This window comes from Nicotiana sylvestris, chromosome 3 (genome assembly GCF_000393655.2).
Source record: "Nicotiana sylvestris chromosome 3, ASM39365v2, whole genome shotgun sequence".
Lineage (NCBI taxonomy): Eukaryota > Viridiplantae > Streptophyta > Magnoliopsida > Solanales > Solanaceae > Nicotiana > Nicotiana sylvestris.
Genome location: NC_091059.1, coordinates 95,778,025 through 95,797,474, shown reverse-complemented (window position 1 = coordinate 95,797,474; position 19,450 = coordinate 95,778,025). Strand labels below are relative to the sequence as shown.

Below are 19,450 nucleotides of genomic sequence, written 5' to 3'. Positions count from 1 at the left end.
ATATTTGGCAAAAGGAGAGTACCTAGAACTTGCAAATCCTACTTAGAAACGCACATTTCGGAGACTGTCCAATAACTTCTTTCACAGCGGAGGAATCCTGTATAGGAGGACTCTTGATTTGGGATTATTATGGTGTGTCGATACAAAGGAAGCATCCAGGCAACTAGAAGAAATTCATGCTGGGACCTGCGGTCCACATATGAACGGTTTTGTCTTAGCAAAGAAGATACTCCGGGCTGGTTACTTTTGGATGACTATGGAAATGGACTGCACCCAGTATGTCCGAAAATGCCACCGCTATCAGATACATGTAGATATGATAAAGGTACCTCCGAATGAGCTTAATGCAACAAGCTCGCCATGGTCGTTCGCCGCCTGGGGAATGGATGTTATTGGACCAATCGAGCCTGCCACTTCCAACTGGCACAGGTTTATCCTAGTAGCAATCGACTATTTCACCAAATGGGTCAAAGCAGCATCTTATAGAGTAGTAACTAAGAAAGTTGTGGCAGACTTTGTCCGCGACCGCATAGTTTGTCGATTCGGGGTTCTAGAGTCGATTCGGGGTTCTAAAGTCTATAGTGACTTGATAATGGCTCCAACCTCAATAGTGACTTGATGAAAGCTATGTGTGAAACCTTCAAGATCAAACATAAGAATTCCACAGCCTATAGGCCTCAGATAAATAGAGCTGTAGAAGCCGCCAACAAGAATATCAAGAAAATATTAAGGAAAATGATAGAGAAGCATAAATAGTGGCATGAAAAGTTATCATTTGCTCTATTGGGGTATCGCACCACAGTCCGCACATCAACCAGGGCAACCCCATATATGTTGGTTTATGGCACGGAGGCAATCATTCCAGCCGAGGTAGAAATTCCTTCCCTAATACAAGAAGCTGAGCTCGACGACGCAGAATGGGTAAAAAGTCGTTATGAGCGACTAGCCCTTATAGACGAAAAGAGAATGAACACAGTTTGCCATGGTTAACTCTATCAGAACAGAATGTCCAAAGCCTTCAACAAAAGAGTCAAGCCGAGATAGTTCACACCGGGACAACTGGTTTAAAGAAAAATTTTCCACATCAGGATGAAGCCAAAGGGAAGTTCTCTCCCAACTGGCAGGGTCTATACATGGTTCACCGGGTTCTGAAAGGAGGATCCCTCATACTCGCAGAAGTGGACGGAGAAGTCTAGCCAAAACCAATCAACTCAGATGCAGTCAAGCGCTACTATGTGTAATCCTTATGCTTCCCTTATATGATGTAATTTGAACTACGCCTGATTTTATTCCCGTTTAAGAGGGGATACGTAGGCAACCCTATAGGTTCGGTCACAATTCAATAAAATTTTCATTTCCCCTGCGATTGGAAACTGGGGCATAATTTTGAGGAGGACCCTCAAAATTTCGAAGTAATTTCAGCTGATCGTCGCAAGTAACAACCAGAAGCATCAACCCATTAAACTGGGGCAGAATTTTGAGGGGGACCCTTAAAATTCCGTAGGAAGAGAGGTTGCAATGTCCCGAACCATGTCACATTCGTCGGTTCATCTAAAAATTATTATATCATATTTTCACAAAATCATGCATATTACTGAAATTGATTTGTTTAGCAACGGTACCCCAATAATACATACAGTATCACCAGATTAGAGCCGAGCAGGTCAAGCAAAAGATAGCGGGGATGCGAACTAACCTCCCTTTACAAAACTCACGATTTTTCTTTGGATGCAGGCACTTGGATTGCGAAATCATCAAACATACTATACACCCGTGGGACAAACATTGTTCGGGAATACAACTCTCAGAATCTTTGCACTTACCCACATTTGCTATCCTACACACACCAATGACATTCCGTGTGTCACAATGTCCCCAATAGTCACAATATCGCAATCTGGTATCAGCTAAGAAAGCTCTATCACCATTTGCCATTTTGTTTCTTGCATAAGGCTACCATTCTGCCTTCCGAGGGTAAACGCTGTCTCCATCTGCATTTTTTGCAGTGCATAAGGCTACCATTCTGACTTCCGAGACTAAACACTATCTTCATCTGCATTTTTGCATTGCATAAGGCTACAAATCTACCTTTCGAGACTAAACGTTGTCTCAATCTGCATTTCTGCATTGCATAAGGCTACCATTCTACCTTCCGAGGTTAAGCTCTACATCCATCTGCATCTCATGGGCTGAAAGATTGCCTCATACTGCATCTGCATGGCTGAAAGATCACCTCATACTGCATCTACATGGCTGAAAGATCGTCTTATACTACATTTCATGGATTGAAAGATCGCCTCATAGTACATTGCATGGCTGAAAGATTGCCTTGTACTGCATTTCTTGGGCTGAAAGATCGCCTTATACTACATTAAATGGCTGAAAGATTGCCTCGTACTGCATCTCATGGGCTGAAAGATCGCCAAATTATCCAAAGGCATCATCATTCGGAGGCACCATTTTCATAGCCCGAGAACACCATGTCATGGCCCGAGGATCCCCTTTTAATCTTTTGCATATCATTATTCAAAGGCATCATGGTTCGGCGACACCATCCTCATAGCCCGAGAGCATCATTTCATGGCCTGCGAATCCTTATTGCATGCTTCATGACCCAGGACGTCATGGTCTAAAGGATGTCATCCTAACCGTCCAAAGACAATATTCATGGTCCGACGAGAACTTGCATCATGCTTAAATTTATGCACAGTATATGCTCGTGTTGTTTCTAATTGTAGGTACACTGGCGAGCAACGGCCATCCCGGCAGGAGCAAGCCTGCTCCAGTTCCAGAAGCCATATCAAACCTTAACCATTCTCGCAAGCCGCCCACTCACCCCATCTTGGGTATTGCATCCGTTCTTGAAGAGTCTCCATCGGCATACTCCGCCGACGGATCCTGAACTATATATGGCCTGATTCCTGTAAAACCAGGGATATGTAGGCAGCTTAGAAGACAGGGCGCTGCCTATCTTCTTCGAACCGTTTCGTTCGGTCAAAATTGATCATCATATCTTTACCCAACAACTCTTTCATCCTCCCGGGTAAAGAGGGGCAGCTGTTGATACCCAATTTTTCCCTATATATTTTTTAATATGAAAATACCTTCAAAATAGCATGTATTTGCATATATAAGTATGTCCAAACGTTTTATTATTTTTCCTTAATTTTTAAAGGGTTTTTAAATCAATTTACTTCCCGTTTTTATCCATAAAAACCCAATAATTATTTCCAAATTATTATTTTGGTAATCCATTTGTTGGACTTTTATATTTATGCTAAAATATAACTGTATTTTTTTGCATATTCTTACAAATTTATTTAGTATTTTTAAAACTAAATTGCATACAGTTGCAATATTAGCCTCTTTTAGGATTTAATTGCATTTATATTCATAAAATTAAGTCCAGTATTTTTAAATTGATAATTATATGTTAAAAATCATTTTAATACTTTTAATTTATTTCCAGAAATTAATTTACTATTTTTTATAAAATGAAAGGTGAAAATTAGCTATTTAAAATCTAGCCCAATTGCATTTCAATTATAGCCTGAATTCAACCCCAATTTAAACCCAATTACCAGGGCCCAATTCCTATTCATACCTGACCCCTAACCCATTTAACTTACCCAAACCTAGACCTCTACCTACCGGCTTTAATCCGGGCCGTTGATCATTCAGATCAACGGCCAGTATTCACCCTTACCTTAATTAATCCTAAGCGACCCTCAAAACCCTATCATTTGATACAATCCGCCATCTTAGAATCCCCTTTATTTCAAACCCTCTCTACAACACTACCTGAACCCTAGCCGCCCTTTCACCCCCACCCTAATACCTACCTAATCCATGGCCTTCCGTGGTCATTTGAGGCATATACTAGCCTTCCATGGCTTCTATGTATTTGTTCTTATGGTTTCAAGGCCAGACCTTGAAGGAGTCTGGTCCATTCCTTGTTCGATTTCAGTTCATGGCTTTTCTCCGGTCATCCTTAACCTTTCTTCGGCCAGCCATGGCCGCCCCATCAGATCCTTGACTCTCCTGGTTAGATTGGTAAATTTCAGGACCTTTCTCACCTTTTCTGAGTTTTCTGAAACCCTAATCTCTAAGATCTCTTTTATTTCTTTCAGATCTACCTTAGATCTGTGCTTACCTTGAACTTTTAAGCATTTTATCGAAGTTTCTTTAACTTTGCTCTCAAAACGACTCTTTATCTTTTCCGATTAGGGTTCTTCTTTTAAGTTATTTCAAAATCTATTCTCTGATTTTAACGTGTTTCTGATCTTGCTATGTATTGCTCATGTTGTTCTTCTATCTGAGTTAGCATGTTTAAAAAAAACCCTAGTTTCTTTTGGTTGTTTGTTAGATGAGTGCTTGTTTGGTTAAGTTTTTGTTAAATTTATTTGTTTATCATCTTTTAAGTATATTGTTGAAAAAAAACCTACGTCTTGGGTCTGAAACTGTTCGTTTGAATACTTGACTCGATTTGAAGTTCTTTGTTTCAGAATCTCTTTTTCTTTATGTGATTCCTCTGATTCTGCATTTTATTATCTTTAAAACACGACTATGCTTGAAACCCTAACTTTTCAAAAGGTTTTCTCATCTGCTACTATGAGACCTTTGCATGTTTTTGATACTCTGTTTTCTCCACTGTTGATTCAATGTGACTTGACCTACTTGATTACTATGCTTCGAATGTTTCTTTACTACTGAACCTTATGCCTACTTCTGTATGATGTTTCTTTTGCCAATGGGTTTGGCCTCGCATGTCTGGTGTCTCTCTCACTCTGTTTAAATACTGAAATGCAGAAGCATGTTACTTCCTTGATTGATCCTGATCTTGTGATTGATTTTAGAACTTTTCTTTTATGAACTCTAATTTCACTCACCTTTTTAAAGTTATTGATTCTTTTCCTTTGTTATGATATTTTGCCTTATTGAATCCTTTACAAAAATAAGCATATTTCTGTACTTAGACTTGATTGCTTACTTAATTCTATTACTACCCCTTTTATGGCAATAATCAGTCTACCTACAAACTGATTCGTCTTTCTTTATTTTTTGAATCTGTTACCCCCGTTAAACAAGTAATCTCTTGTTTAAAGGGGAATCACTTGGTTAATTGATTCTGACTGTTGTTGTTTCCATATTTGTATTGAAACTTTACTTATTACCTTATTTCTCACATGTTTTCAAAACTATAAATACTCTGCACCCCTCTTCTTTCAAAAAGACGAACACTTGAGTTCATAACACACACTTCACTCAAAACTCTCTTTTCTCTGTTACTACTTGTATTGTTGCCTTACCTAGCCGGTTGAAAGCCAAGGCTAGGCTGAGAGAAATTTGCTTACTTTCTTTCTACATTTGCTTCTTTACTGGTATGTTCTAATTAATCTTCAGCATCAACAACATGTTTCTTTACTATTTCTTGCACTCTTCCCTGTAATCTGCCCATTTCCCTTCTGAATTAATGTTTTTTCCTTGTGTATGAATTCTGTCAGTCACTTATCATGACTTATGAATCCCAAACCCCCATATCCCCTATGTGTTTGTATTCTTTGGTTGGTTTGAGGGCATGTCAGCATTAGATATTGATGTGCATGACCCAAACCTGACCCTCCCTAGGGTCATATCCTTCATATCCCCTCTAAGTGTTGTATTCTCTAGCTGGTTTATGGGCATGCCAACATCATCTATTGTTGTGCATGTCCAAAACCCGACCCCCACATAAGGTCATATGCTCCCTGTAATACCCAAACCCCCCGACCCCTTTGTATCAAAAATGCTGATTATGTAGTGTTAACTTTATTACTATTATTTTCAAATTACCCTTACCCCCTTACTATTCTCAACCCAGTTTAAACAACTCTCTGCTCCTGCACTTCCACTATACTCTTAGATTTAGGTTCTGCCCTTCTTGTGTGAGCCTTGCCTTGGGACCCATGAGCTCCCTCTGAACTTGGACACATAAGGGATGGCCCTTCCACACTGCACTCGTTCCTGTCTGGTTATGCAAACTTGGGTGTAAGCACTGCCCCGTTTCCCTTGAGACCCTTAGGGAACTTTGACACACCCAGGTCTGAGAAAGGCTTTGAAACAAATGGCAGTTGAGATGGTTTATTCCATAACTCAGAGAGGAAGTCAAGAATCAGGCTTCCTTTGGTTGTAACTTTTTTTTTCTTTTTACAATTTTCTGATGTAATTCGTTATTCAGCTTGTAATAATTTGTAATAAATGTTGGGGTTTGGCTAGTGAAAAGGGCTGGGTAATTGTGCATGCTTAAGGGTAGATATCATGCCTATAGGACCTAAAATTCTGCATATTTAACTCTGCAATTTAGATATCATGCCTATAAGATCTGTTTTCACTAAAATTCTGCATGTTCTACATCTAGAGAATATGCCTATAGGACCTAAAGTCTGCATATTTAACTCTGCATTTAGAGAACCTATCTAGAGGAATTGTCTTAGATTCTACATTACCGCACATAGACACCATGTGCTTAGGATCTAACTGGTTATCGTCTGGCATCATGTCCAGTAGTTTAAAATCAGTACCCTTTTATAGAAATCATGCCCCATGTGCACCGTCTCTAGCCTAACCCCGGTGAGGTAGTGACGAGGCTAGGACCAGACTCCAGATAAACCTGTAAAGTTATATAATATATGGCGGAAAAGTAAACAAGTAATAAGCAGTTAAAGCTGGGGAACGGGAACATGCTTCGAGGATAGCAGTTAAAAGAAATAACAGGGAATAATAAGGAAGCTAGCACTATAACTTCTATCACAAATGAAGAACATAAATGCAACTTTCACTTTCAGTTTCCTCTTGTTGCAGGCGTGCAACCCGATCCCATTTCTCATATCTCGTGGTAGGCGTACCGCCCGCTCCCATTTCATTCTATCTCGTGGTAGGCGTACCACCTGCTCCCATTTCATTATATCTTGTGGTAGGCGTACCACCCGCTCCCATTTCATAATATCTTGTGGTAGGCGTACCACCCACTCCCATTTCAAAATATCTTGTGGTAGGCGTACCACCCGCTCCCATTTCATTATATCTTGTGGTAGGCGTACCACCCGCTCCCATTTCATTATATCTTGTGGTAGGCGTACCACCCACTCCCATTTCATAATATCTTGTGGTAGGCGTACCACCCACTCCCATTTCATTATATCTTGTGGTAGGCGTGCCACCCGCTCCCATTTCATAATATCTTGTGGTAGACGTACCACCCGCTCCCATTTCATCAATCTTATGGTAGGCGTACCACCTGCTCCCATTTCATAATATCATACAATCACAAGAAATCCCGGCAAGGGAACACAAGTAATATAATAACTTCCCGGCAAGGGAACAAGGATATCGAAATAGTCATCCCAGCAAGGGAGAATCAGCTATAACCAATCTCACTTTGCTAGTACTCAGTTCAATTAATGGAAATACTTAATCATAGAGGATCATTAATTAAAGTATACAAGGTGTCATTCAAAAACACAACAACTTTCAAGTTAAGACCCACGGTCATGCTTGACACCAACGTTTAGTACTCGTCACCATGCCTATACATCGTACTCAACAAGAAGCAAGTAGCAAATATGACTCAACTCCTAATCCCTGAAGCTAGGGTTAAACCAAACACTTACCTCGATGCCTTGAACACCACTCAAGTCTCAATTATAGCTTTACCTCTTGATTCCACCACCAATCCGCTCGAATCTAGTCATAAGTTACTTAATCACATTAATAAATGCTAAATGAATCAACCCCAATGCATGAAAATGAGTTTTCCAAAGTTTTACCCAAAAGTCAAAATTCACCCCCGGGCCCACGTGGTCGCAACCCGAGGTTCAGACCAAAACCCGATTACCCATTCCCCCACAAATTCATATATATGGATTGTTTTGAAATCAGACCTCAAATTGAGGTCCAAATCCCTAATTTTAGAAAAACCTAGGTTCTACCCACATCACCCAATTTTCCCATGAAAATCTTTGATTTGAAGTTGAAATCATGTTAAAAGATGTTAAGAAGTGAAGAAAATAAGTTAGAAATCACTTACCAATCGTTTCGGATAAGAAAAGTTGTTTGGAAAATCGCCTCTTATGTTTTGGGGTTTTGAAAAGTGTAAAATAATTGAAATTCACATGTATTTATACCCCTCTGAAGTTCCCACCGCGGACCGCGCAGGCTCCCTGAAGACCTGCGGATCATTGCCCCGTGCGGACCGCACCAAGCCAACCACGACCGCACAACACCCACCGCGGACCGCTCAAGGCAACCGCGGTCGCACGTGATTGCTTGCGGACCACGCAAGAGGGTTCAGAGACCTGTCAAAATTCCTGAACCTGCAACATCTGATCTTCTAAAGCCTAAGGCATCCCGGAACCTACTAGAAACTCACACGAGCCCTCGAAACTCTAAACCAAGCATGCACACTACCTCAAAAACACCCTACAAACATATTCGTGTGATCACATCACCAATATAACAACATGAACATCGAATTGAGCCTCAAGATCCATGAAATTTCTCAGATTTCCTTTTAAACATCAATTTTCCCAATTTGGGTCCGGATCACGTCAAATGACGTCCGTTTTTAACCAAACTTTACAGGAGTGATTCAAAATATATATAAGACTCGTACCGGGCGCCAGAACCAAAATACGGGCCCGATACCATTGCTTTCTAATCAAATTTCATTTCCATTTTCTTTAAATATTTTCAGAGAACAATTTCACTTAAAAATTCATAACTCGGGCTGGGGACCTCGGAATTCGATTTCGGGCATACGCTCGAGTCCCATATTTTCATACGGACCCTCCAGGATTGTCAAATCACGGGTCCGGGTTCGTTTACCTCAAATGTTGACCGAAGTCAAATTTATTCATTTCGAGGTCAAAACTTAGCAATTTTCACAAGATTTTACATTTAAGCTTTCCGGCTACGCGCCTGGACTGCGCACACAAATCGAGGCGACTCTAAATGAGGTTTTCAGAGCCTCGGAGACACAAATTTCAATTAGAAACAGGTGATGACCCTTTTGGGTCATTACATTCTCCACCTCTAAAACAATCGTTCATCCTCGAACGGACAGAAGAAGTACCTGAGTCGGGGAAAAGATGAGGATACCGGTCCCGCATATTGGACTCGGACTCCCAGGTCGATGCCTCAGGGGGCTGGCCTTTCCACTGAACACGAACCGAAGGAAAACTCTCCGACCTCAGTTGGCGAACCTGTCGGTCTAGAATAGCCACCGGCTCCTCCTCATACGACAAATCCTTGTCCAACTGGACAGTGCTGAAATCTAACACGTGGGATGGATCGTCGTGATATTTCCGAAGCATGGACACATGAAACACTGGATGCACGATTGATAAGCTAGGCGGCAATGCAAGTCTATAGGCCACCTCTCCCACTCGATCAAGGATCTCAAATGGACCAATGAACCTAAGCTTGCCCTTCTTCCCAAATCTCATCACGCCCTCCATAGGCGTCACTCGGAGCAACACCTGCTCACCAACCATAAAAGCCACATCTCGAACCTTACGATCTGCATAGCTCTTTTGCCTGGACTGAGCTGTACGAAGCCTATCCTGAATGATCCTGACCTTGTCAAAGGACTCCTGAACCAAATCTTGTACCCAACAACCAAGCCTCTCCCGGCTCAAACCATCCAACCGGAGATCGACACCGCCTACCATATAAAGCCTCATAAAGAGCTATCTAGATACTCGACCGGTAGCTGTTGTTGTAGGCAAACTCTGCTAAAGGCAAGAACTTATTCCACGAACCTCCAAAGTCAATAACACAAGCTCGGAGCATATCCTCCAATATCCGAATAGTCCGCTCGGACTGTCCATCCGTCTGAGGATGAAATGATGTACTCAACTCAACCTGGGTGCCTAACCCTCGCTGAACTGCTCTCCAGAAACGTGAGGTGAACTGCGTACCTCGGTCCGAAATGATAGATACCGGCACACCATGAAGACGAACAATCTCCCGGATATAGATCTCAGCTAACCTCTTGGACGAATAGGAGACTGCCATAGGAATGAAATGCGCTAACTTGGTCAGCCTATCAACAATGACCCAAACTGCATCAAACTTCTCCCGGGTCAACGGAAGTCCAGTAACGAAGTCCATAGTGATTCTCTCCCACTTCCACTCGGGAAGCTCAATCCTCTGAAATAAACCACCAGGCCTCTGATGCTCATACTTAACCTGGTGACAATTCAAACACCGAGCCACAGAGGCAACGATATCTTTCTTCATTCTACGCCACCAATAATGCTACCGCAAATCCTGATACATCTTAGCGGCGCCCGGATGGATAAAGTACCGGGAACTATGGGCCTCCTCTAAAATCAACTCTCGAAGCCCATCCACATTAGGCACACAAACTCGACCCTGCAATCTCAGAACTCCATCATCACCTAAGGTAACCTGCTTGGCACCCTCACACTGCACCGTGTCTCTAAGGACACACAAATGGGGATCATCAAACTGCCGATCACGGATACACTCCAATAACGAAGAACGAGCGACCGTGCAAGCTAATACTCGACTAGGGTCAGAAATATCCAACCTCACAAATCGATTGGCCAAAGCCTGAACATCCAAAGCAAGCGGCCTCTCATCGACTGGAATATAAGCAAGACTGCCCATACTGGCTGACTTTCTACTCAAAGCATCGGCCACCACGTTGGCCTTTCCCGGTGATATAGGATAGTGATGTCATAATCTTTCAACAACTCCAACCACCTCCTCTGCCTCAAATTCAACTCCTTTTGCTTGAACAAATACTGAAGACTCTTATGATCTGTGAACAACTCACATGCCACGCCATACTGGTAATGCCTCCAAATCTTCAATGTGTGAACAATGGCTGCCAACTCCAAATCATGCACTGGATAGTTCTTCTCATGAACCTTCAGCTGCCTTGAAGCATAGGCACCGAACTGTAGTACAGAAGGAATGGAATAGCCGTGACGCGGTCTGTTGCCAAGCCCGCCTCTCTCTCTCGTTGTTGCGCGGCCATTACTCTACAGAACCAGCATAGCTCGCAGACGAGCACGTTAATGAGGCCCTGAGCCGATAGATGAAGATGGGAAGGTCAGACTTCTACTGTCTCGAAGGTTCCGATAGAAAGAATGATTGATTGCTTGAATGCCGGGCCATCTACTCGCGAAATCACCCCGGTCCGAACCCTCTCAGCTCCTTCCTAAAGAAGTGAATTAATGATCGATCGACCTTGCCATCCTGCATCAACACTGCACCCAGTCCAATGCGAGATGCATCACAATAAACGGTGTAAGGCCCTGAACCTGTGGGAAAAACTAACACCGGTGCCGTAATCAGGGCTGTCTTGAGCCTCTAAAAGCTCGCCTCACACTCGTCTGACCATCTGAACTAGGCACCTTATGGGTCAACCTGGTCATCGGGGCTGCAACAGATGAGAACCCCTCCACGAACCGACGATAGTAGCCTGCCAATCCCAAGAAACTCCGAATTTCTATAGCTGATGCTGGTTTAGGCCAGTTCTTGACTGCCTCAATCTTCTTTGGATCAACCTGAATACCCTCTACTGATATAATGTGACCCAGGAATGCCACTGAACTCAACCAGAACTCACACTTCGAGAACTTAGCATATAACTGACTATCCTTCAGAGTCTGAAGAACCAATCTGAGGTGTTGCTCGTGCTCCTCCTGGTTGCTGGAATATATCAAGATATCATGAATAAAGACTATCACGAACAAGTCCAAATAAGGCCTGAACACTCGGTTCATCAACTCCATAAACGCTGCTTGGTATTGGTCAACCCGAATGACATAACCAAGAACTCATAATGCCCGTACCGAGTGCGAAAAGCTGTTTTAGGGACATCGGATGCCCTAATTCTCAACTGGTGGTAGCCAGATCTCAAGTCAATCTTTGAAAATCCCTTGGAACCCTGAAGTTGATCGAACAAATCATCAATCCTCGGCAGTGGATACTTATTCTTAATTGTGACCTTGTTCAATTGCCGGTAATCAATGCACATTCTCATCGAAGCATCCTTTTTCTTTACAAACAAAACTGGCGCACCCCAAGGCGAAACGCTGGGTCTAATGAAACCCTTCTCAAGCAAATCCTGCAACTATTCCTTTAACTCTTTCAACTCCGGCGGGGCCATTCAATATGGCGGAATAGAAATGGGCTAAGTGCCCGGAGCCAGATCAATGCAGAAATCAATGTCCCAGTCGGTTGGCATCCCCGACAGGTCTGAAGGGAAAACCTCAGGAAACTCACGAACCACGGGCACAGAATCAATATAGGGAACCTCAACATTGGAGTCACGAACATAAGCCAAATATGCCAAACACCCCTTCTCGACCATACGCCGAGCCTTCACATACGAAATAACACTTTGGGTAGAATGACCAGGAGTGATATCATCAATAACAAGGATATAGTTAAGGACAATGTTAGAGATGATAGAGTTTTGGAAGCTCCAAGGCCATTTACAAGATCTCAAGCTAAAGAGTTGCAAGCTAAGGTTGCTAGACTTTAATGGCAAATAAAGAAGCTTTTAATTGTAGAGGAAGAGCTCAAGCTCAAAGGAGATGAATTGTCCAAGTTTTACAATTATTTGGTAGTCCAAATTGAAGTCCAAGAGGAGGAAGATTGGGTTACCAAATAAGCCCTTGAAGTCCACCAACAAGGCTCAAAATGACCTTAAAAGAGGTCCAAAAGGGGGTGTTTCAAAAGGAGCCCAATTGGAGTCCAAACCAATGGCCCAAACTAATAGTTTTAAGGCCCAAATCTGCCCCAAAAGGATTTGGCCGCCCCCCACTTAATTTTGATGGCTTTTGTTACCCCTTAGGAGCCACCTACCTAAGTTTGATGGCTATTGTGACCCCTAGCAGCCCCCTACCTAATTTAGATGACTTTTTAGCAACCCCCTACATTATTTTAAGTGCTTTTAACTCCTATAAATAAGGAGTTCTTCTCATTCATAAGACACAACATTTATTGATTAAGTATATCATACTTTGAGAGTTCTTTTGAACCTTTGTTACTTGTGCTTTGAGATTTATCTTTCAACCTTTACTAGTTCTTAGTTCAAGGTAGTAAGATTACTTCTCTTTTATGATATCTTTGATTCCTTTGTGGTATTCTTAGAAGGCGATTAATACTAGTTATTAATTGTTGTCTCAAGTTACTCGTAAAGTGGTCAAGATCCGAATCTATTGTTTTGATTTGCTTTTTAAGTAAAGGCGTTTGATTTCTTCCATAAATCAAGACGTTGTTACTTTGATCTTGTCAAGGCTATAGAACTTACGTTCTTGGAAGTTCTTGGAATTCTTTCCTTGAATTCGTCCCATATCCTTTATTTTCGTCTCTTTAATTCTAGTTGTTCAATTCCTTGTTGTTATTGCTTCCGCATTTACTTCTCAAATTCTTACTCTAATTTGGATTCCCGACCTAGTTGTTATCAAGTGGTATCAGAGCGGTTTTTATCAAGATTTCGTTCTTGGTAAGTCTTGGAATTTCTTGAATACTAAGAGCAAAGAAAAGGAAAGACAAAAAAAATTAAAAAAAAAACGAAAATCAGTTTTTAGAACAAAAAATAGAATTGCGTGCTCTCCGGGATATTTCTTTTGTATCTAATTTGTTACCAAAAATTAACAAAGGAAACAAGAAGAGGGGATCCTAGATTTTCTTACTCTTTCTAATCTAAACATATAATCCTTTCCTTTTTGTTCGCGTCATGTTTCAACCGAGCCTAATAGTTCTAGGATTTGGTTTTTCTTTCATTAGTTCCCCAAAAATCTGAATTTTACTACTAAGAATTTCATACGAGTTGGGTTTAATTATAAATCTACAAAGTATTTTGTTCAAAGGTTATTCCGAGAAAAAAAAAGAGAGCTAATTTTTGTGATACAGTTTACACTTTTTTTTTAAAGATGTCGCGTACAGGTAGTGATGATGAACGAAGGGTTCTCCAAGAAGCTGAAATCAAAGCAAGAAATGATTTTACCTTGCAAGCTATGCATCAACAATTTGAAAGGTTGAATTTGCAACTCCAAGAGATGAGGGATACCATTGCTGATCAAAATGATACAATAGCTGAACTTAGGAGGGAAAATAATGTTAGACCCCAAGCTAGGAGAAATGTACCCCATGCTCCCATTGTAAATCAAGAAAACCCTATAGATGATTTTAATGATATTGATTTTGATAGGGTGGGAAGAGATAGGAGGGGACAAAGAGGTAGAGTAGAAGATGATAATATAAGTAGTATAAAGATGAAGATGCCATCATTCAAGGGAGCAAGGGACCCAGACTTGTACCTTGATTGGGAGAGAAAGGTTGAAGCCATCTTTGATTGTCATAACTACTCTGAGGGTAAGAAAGTTAAACTTGTTGTTGTTGAGTTTTCTGACTATGCTGCTATTTGGTGGAAAAAGCTTGCTAGGGACAGATTGCAAGAAGGACAAGCACCAGTTGCTACTTGGGCTGAGATGAAGAGGGTGATGAGGAAGAGATTCGTGCCATCACACTTTCAAAGAGAGCTACAACAACGTCTTCAAACATTGAAGCAAGGGTCCATGTCTGTGGATGAGTACTTTAAGGCTATGGATATGGCTATGATCCAAGCTAATTGTACAGAGGAAGAAGAGGCTACAATGGCTAGGTTTTTAAATGGTTTAAATAAGGAAATAGCTGATGTAGTAGAATTACAGCAATATGTAACAATAGATGAGTTAGTTGATTTGTCTGTAAAGATAGAAAATCAAAATAAAAGAAAGCAGACTAGCTCGTGGAAAGGTCGGACAAGCACCATCTCCAAGAAGCCATGGCCATATAATGAAATGAAGAGTTCTTCTAGACCTCAAGAAGACAAGGGTAAAGGTAAATTTGAGAACAAAGAGGGAGGTAAAACCTTTAACCCTAAACCTTTTACACCTTCTAGTTCTATTCAATGTCATAAATGTAAAGGAAGGGGACATATGATGCATGAATGTCCAAGTAGAAGAAACATCATTCTTAGAGAAGATGGAGGATATGAGAGTGAAAAAGGTGAGGGAGAAGAAGAGGGAGATGTGAGTGATGAAGATGATGTAGAACTACCTAATGAGGGCATGATTGGGGTAGTTAGAAGGATTATGACTATCAATTTGGCAAGCAATAGTGAAGAACAAAGGGAGAATATATTCCATACTAGGTGTGGGATAAAGGGAAAAACTTGCTCTATGATCATTGATAGTGGTAGTTGTGCTAATGTGGTGAGTTCATACTTTGTGGAAAAATTGGGACTTGCATGCATGAAACACCCTACTCCATATAGACTCCAATGGTTAAATGATAGTGGTGAACTAAAGGTAAACACAAACAGTGCATGATTTCATTTAATGTTGGTAGATATAAGGATGATATTCTTTGTGACATAATACCTATGCAAGCTTGTCATATCTTACTGGGTCGTCCTTGGCAGTATGACAGGAATGTTTTTCATGATGGAAGAAAGAATAGATATTCTCTTGAACTAAATGGCAGGAAATTTACTCTTGCACCTTTATCTCCTTCTCAAGTGTTTGAAGATCAAAAGAGATTAAGAGAAACAATGGGAAAACCAAGGGGAGAGATAAAAAGTGAGCTTGAGGAAAAAGAAAAGAAAGAAGGCCAAGAATTAGAAAAAAAGAGAGATGGCCGAGAGAAAGAGAGAGAGGGCAGCAATTTGAGAGAAGAGATAAAAAAGGGTTTGAATGAAAAAATAGACAGTCTTGGTGAGAGGAAAGAGGTTAAGGAAAGAAAAAAAGAGAGTTTTTATATAAAAACCAAAGAGTGTTTAAATGCAAGAAAAGAGGGGCTGCCCATAATACTACTTACTTACAAAGAGACTTTGATTAATTCTGAGTTGCTAACTTCTTCTTTGCCAAGTAGTATTTCTTCTCTTTTGCAGGATTTTGAAGATGTCTTTCCAGAAGATATTCCTAATGGATTGCCACCTTTACGTGGCATTGAGCATCAAATTGATTTTGTACCTGGATCACAAATCCCAAATAGGCCAGCCTATAGGAGTAATCCAGAAGAGACAAAAGAACTTCAAAGGCAAGTTGAGGAGTTGCTTGAGAAAGGTTTTGTGAGAGAGAGCATGAGCCCTTGCTCGGTTCCCGTCCTATTGGTACCAAAAAAGGATGGAACTTGGAGGATGTGCGTGGATTGTAGAGCAATCAACAAGATTACGGTAAAGTATCGCCACCCTATTCCTCGTCTTGATGACATGTTGGATCAATTACATGGATCCAAAATCTTTTCTAAAATTGATCTAAAAAGTGGTTACCATCAGATTCGAATGAATCCTGGAGATGAATGGAAAACTGCTTTTAAGACCAAATATGGGCTTTATGAGTGGTTAGTTATGCCTTTCGGCTTGACTAATGCACCTAGTACTTTCATGAGATTAATGAATCATGTTTTAAGGATTTTCATGGAAAATTTGTTGTGGTGTACTTCGATGATATCTTGGTCTTTTCTAACACTTTAGAAGAGCATGTAGAACACCTAAAACAAGTTTTTGAAGTTCTTAGAAAGCAATTTTTATTTGCTAATCTTAAAAAGTGTACTTTTTATGTGGATCGTGTGATTTTCTTGGGTTTTGTAGTTAGTTCTAAAGGAGTTGAGGTTGATGAAGAGAAAATCAAAGCAATAAAAGAATGGCCTAAACCTAAGAGTGTAACTGAAGTTAGGAGTTTTCATGGACTTGCTAGTTTTTATAGGAGGTTTGTGAGAGACTTTAGTACCATTGCTTCTCCTTTAACTGAAGTTATTAAAAAGGATAAGATTTTTAAATGGGGAAAAGAACAAGATGATGCTTTTAACTTGTTGAAAGAAAAGTTATGTTCTGCTCCATTGTTACAATTGCCTGATTTTTCTAAATCTTTTGAAATTGAATGTGATGCTTCGGGCAAAGGAATAGGTGCTGTTTTGATGCAAGATTCTAAACCTATTGCCTACTTTAGTGAAAAGTTAAGTGGAGCCACATTGAACTATTCCACTTATGACAAAGAGCTATATGCTTTGGTAAGGGCTTTAGCCACATGGCAACATTACTTGTGGCCAAGAGAGTTTGTTTGTTGATGATGAAGAAGACGGAGATCGTGGGTGGATGAGCCGATTCGTTTGAGTATGGACTGTCGATGTTATCCCTGTGGAGTTTTTTCCATTTCCTGAGGGGTGAAAATTTACACATAAGTGGTATACTCATGCCATTGTAGTTTTTTAGTTGTGGCGAACGCGGGCTCCGTAAATGCTTCTTCCTTTCCTTTTCTGTAGCAATTTCATGGATGGCGTGCGAGTGTCCCCCACCTGCTGGATTGGGCTCGGAAGTTGGCGACCCACTCGACTTATAATGAGCGTAAATGACGAGCTTTGTCTAAGGATAGGTGGGAGGCAAAACACCACGGTACGTGCTATGTGATTTGCTGCACCCCCCCCCTTTCTTGGAAGGGCACTTATTCTTTCTATGTACTAACTCAACCATTGTAGGCATTGGGGAGTTTTCTGAAGCTGGATCACGCCCTCTGGGAGAGGGAGAAAGACCACCGGCCTCAGGACCAAGTGATGACAATAATAGCACTAAGCAGAAAAGGCCTTTGCAGGATGACAATGATTGTAGCAAGACGAGTCCAGTCTGGAGGCTTAGAGAGGGCGTATCAGCTAAACCTGCAGTACCCGAGGTCTCTAGCTTTAGAAAAATGGTCCCTCCTTTGCTGCCATCTTTATTTTCCATTGAAGGTACTTCGAGGAACGAGGGATCCTTGCCGTCGACTTCTTCTCCCGTCGATGGTACTTCGAGGAGCGTTCAAAGCCAGGGGCCACGCATGTTGGATGACCGTATGCCGACTGGGAGTGGTTCTACCGGGATAGATGGAGTCAGACCAGTAGATGTACGTTCAACTCTCGAGGAAGCTCAGCGGTTGTACTCAGAGGTAGATTTCGGCCATTCGTACTGGTTTTGTAGTTTTGTGATTTTCACTTTCTTACCACATTCTTCTTCTATAGGCTTTCAACAAGCTCAAATCTGAGTTGCTTCGCTGTGAGGGCAGATTGCGAAAAGCCATAGATGGGAGAAATACCTCGGGCTTCTTTGTGATGAAAGGGAAGATGAATTGACACACTTACGGTATGAGGCGAGTTGCAGTCTGAACAACGAAAGCTACCTCGAGGAACAGGTAACTTCTATTTCAAGGGAGTGCGCATTTCTTCTTCTATCTTCTGAGGCTAATGTTTCGTTTACTTTAGCTGCAGAAAAAGATGGAGGACCTAGAACGCCTTAGGAACGATGTTGGTCAGGCCAAGTTTGAACTTGATAGTCTAAAGGCTCGGGTGGACACCCAGATATCGGCTAAGAAAGATGCTTTGGCCAAGGCTTCCACCCTTGAAGTGAAACTTCAGAACGCTCACGAGAATAACTTGGTCCGATCGGACATGATTCCAAGACTCGAGTCCGAGCTCTTGAAGATGAAGGTCGAAGTTGTGGATGCCCAGGTTGAAGTCGGAATGATTCGAGCTAAGGCCGATAAGAAGGTGGTTGCCTATTTGAAGGAAACTACCGATGCTCGTGCTGAGCTAAGGGGGGCTCTCGACCGGGTGAGTAGAAAAAGGGAGTACGCGAGGTGTAAATCTCAGATGGAAACCCTTGAGGAAATTCATGCCAGGGGAATCGATCTCTCGGAAGAGATAAAGCAGGCGAAGGCGGAAGAATATGATGTTAAGTTCCTTCTATCTGATGCGAGAAAGAGGTCGATGGGCAATAGTCCCCGAGGGGGACGTAGATTAGGCCTTCCCTTTCTATGTATAGTGCTTTCAAAGAACATTTGTAAATGGAGCTTGTATATTTTCGCATACATTTATAAAAGGAAGCCTTGCGGTTTTATTTTTCATGCATTTCTCTTTGCTTTGTTTTTAGCCAAATAGACTGGACTTCAAGTTAAGAGGAACCCTCAGATTCATGTAATGGCCCTGGGGCTCATTGGGCTGGCCCGTAGGCTCTTACGCGCTTGGTCAATACGACCTTTTAGTATAAGCCGACGTTTGAGCTCTTATGCTTTTGCTCTTAGTCATATTTAATCAACTGTTTTGGGTTCAGTCTCCAAGTCGGGTATCGACTCGAGCTTATTCGACCGTCAAGTTTTTGAATTTCGAGCTGGCTCTTAAGCTCTTTCGCGTTGGGTCGGTACGACCTTTTGTATCGGCTGGCGATAGTGACTCTTACGCGTTGGGTCGGTACGACCTTTTATATGGGTTGGCAATAGTGGCTCTTATGCATTGTGTTGGTACGGCCTTTTATACAGGCTTTATTTTTCCCTCGTTAAGTACTTTTTGAAATTGTGTTTGCCTGACTCTCCGACGGTTCGATTAAAACCTGGATTATGAGTCGTTATATGGCGATGAT

General features: G+C 41.5%; 1 protein-coding gene and 1 long non-coding RNA gene across 3 annotated transcripts; both read left to right on the top strand.

Annotated features, from left to right (window-relative positions):
* The first annotated feature begins 13,010 nt into the window (after positions 1-13,010).
* On the top strand, positions 13,011-15,486 carry LOC138868121 (uncharacterized). The gene is made up of 2 exons (XM_070168569.1): positions 13,011-13,115; positions 13,969-15,486. The coding sequence occupies exon 2, from the start codon at positions 14,040-14,042 to the stop codon at positions 15,393-15,395; it is 1,356 nt and encodes a 451-aa protein (XP_070024670.1). The 5' UTR covers positions 13,011-13,115; positions 13,969-14,039; the 3' UTR covers positions 15,396-15,486.
* Positions 15,487-15,947: 461 nt separating this feature from the next.
* LOC104234885 (uncharacterized) lies at positions 15,948-18,940 on the top strand. 2 transcript variants are annotated; one of them, XR_011405836.1, is made up of 5 exons: positions 15,948-16,240; positions 17,329-17,458; positions 17,542-17,984; positions 18,058-18,227; positions 18,298-18,940. It is a non-coding gene; the product is annotated as an uncharacterized lncRNA (long non-coding RNA). The 2 variants fall into 2 exon arrangements; XR_011405835.1 differs by lacking the exon at positions 15,948-16,240 and having other exon boundaries at positions 16,961-17,458.
* Positions 18,941-19,450: the final 510 nt, after the last annotated feature.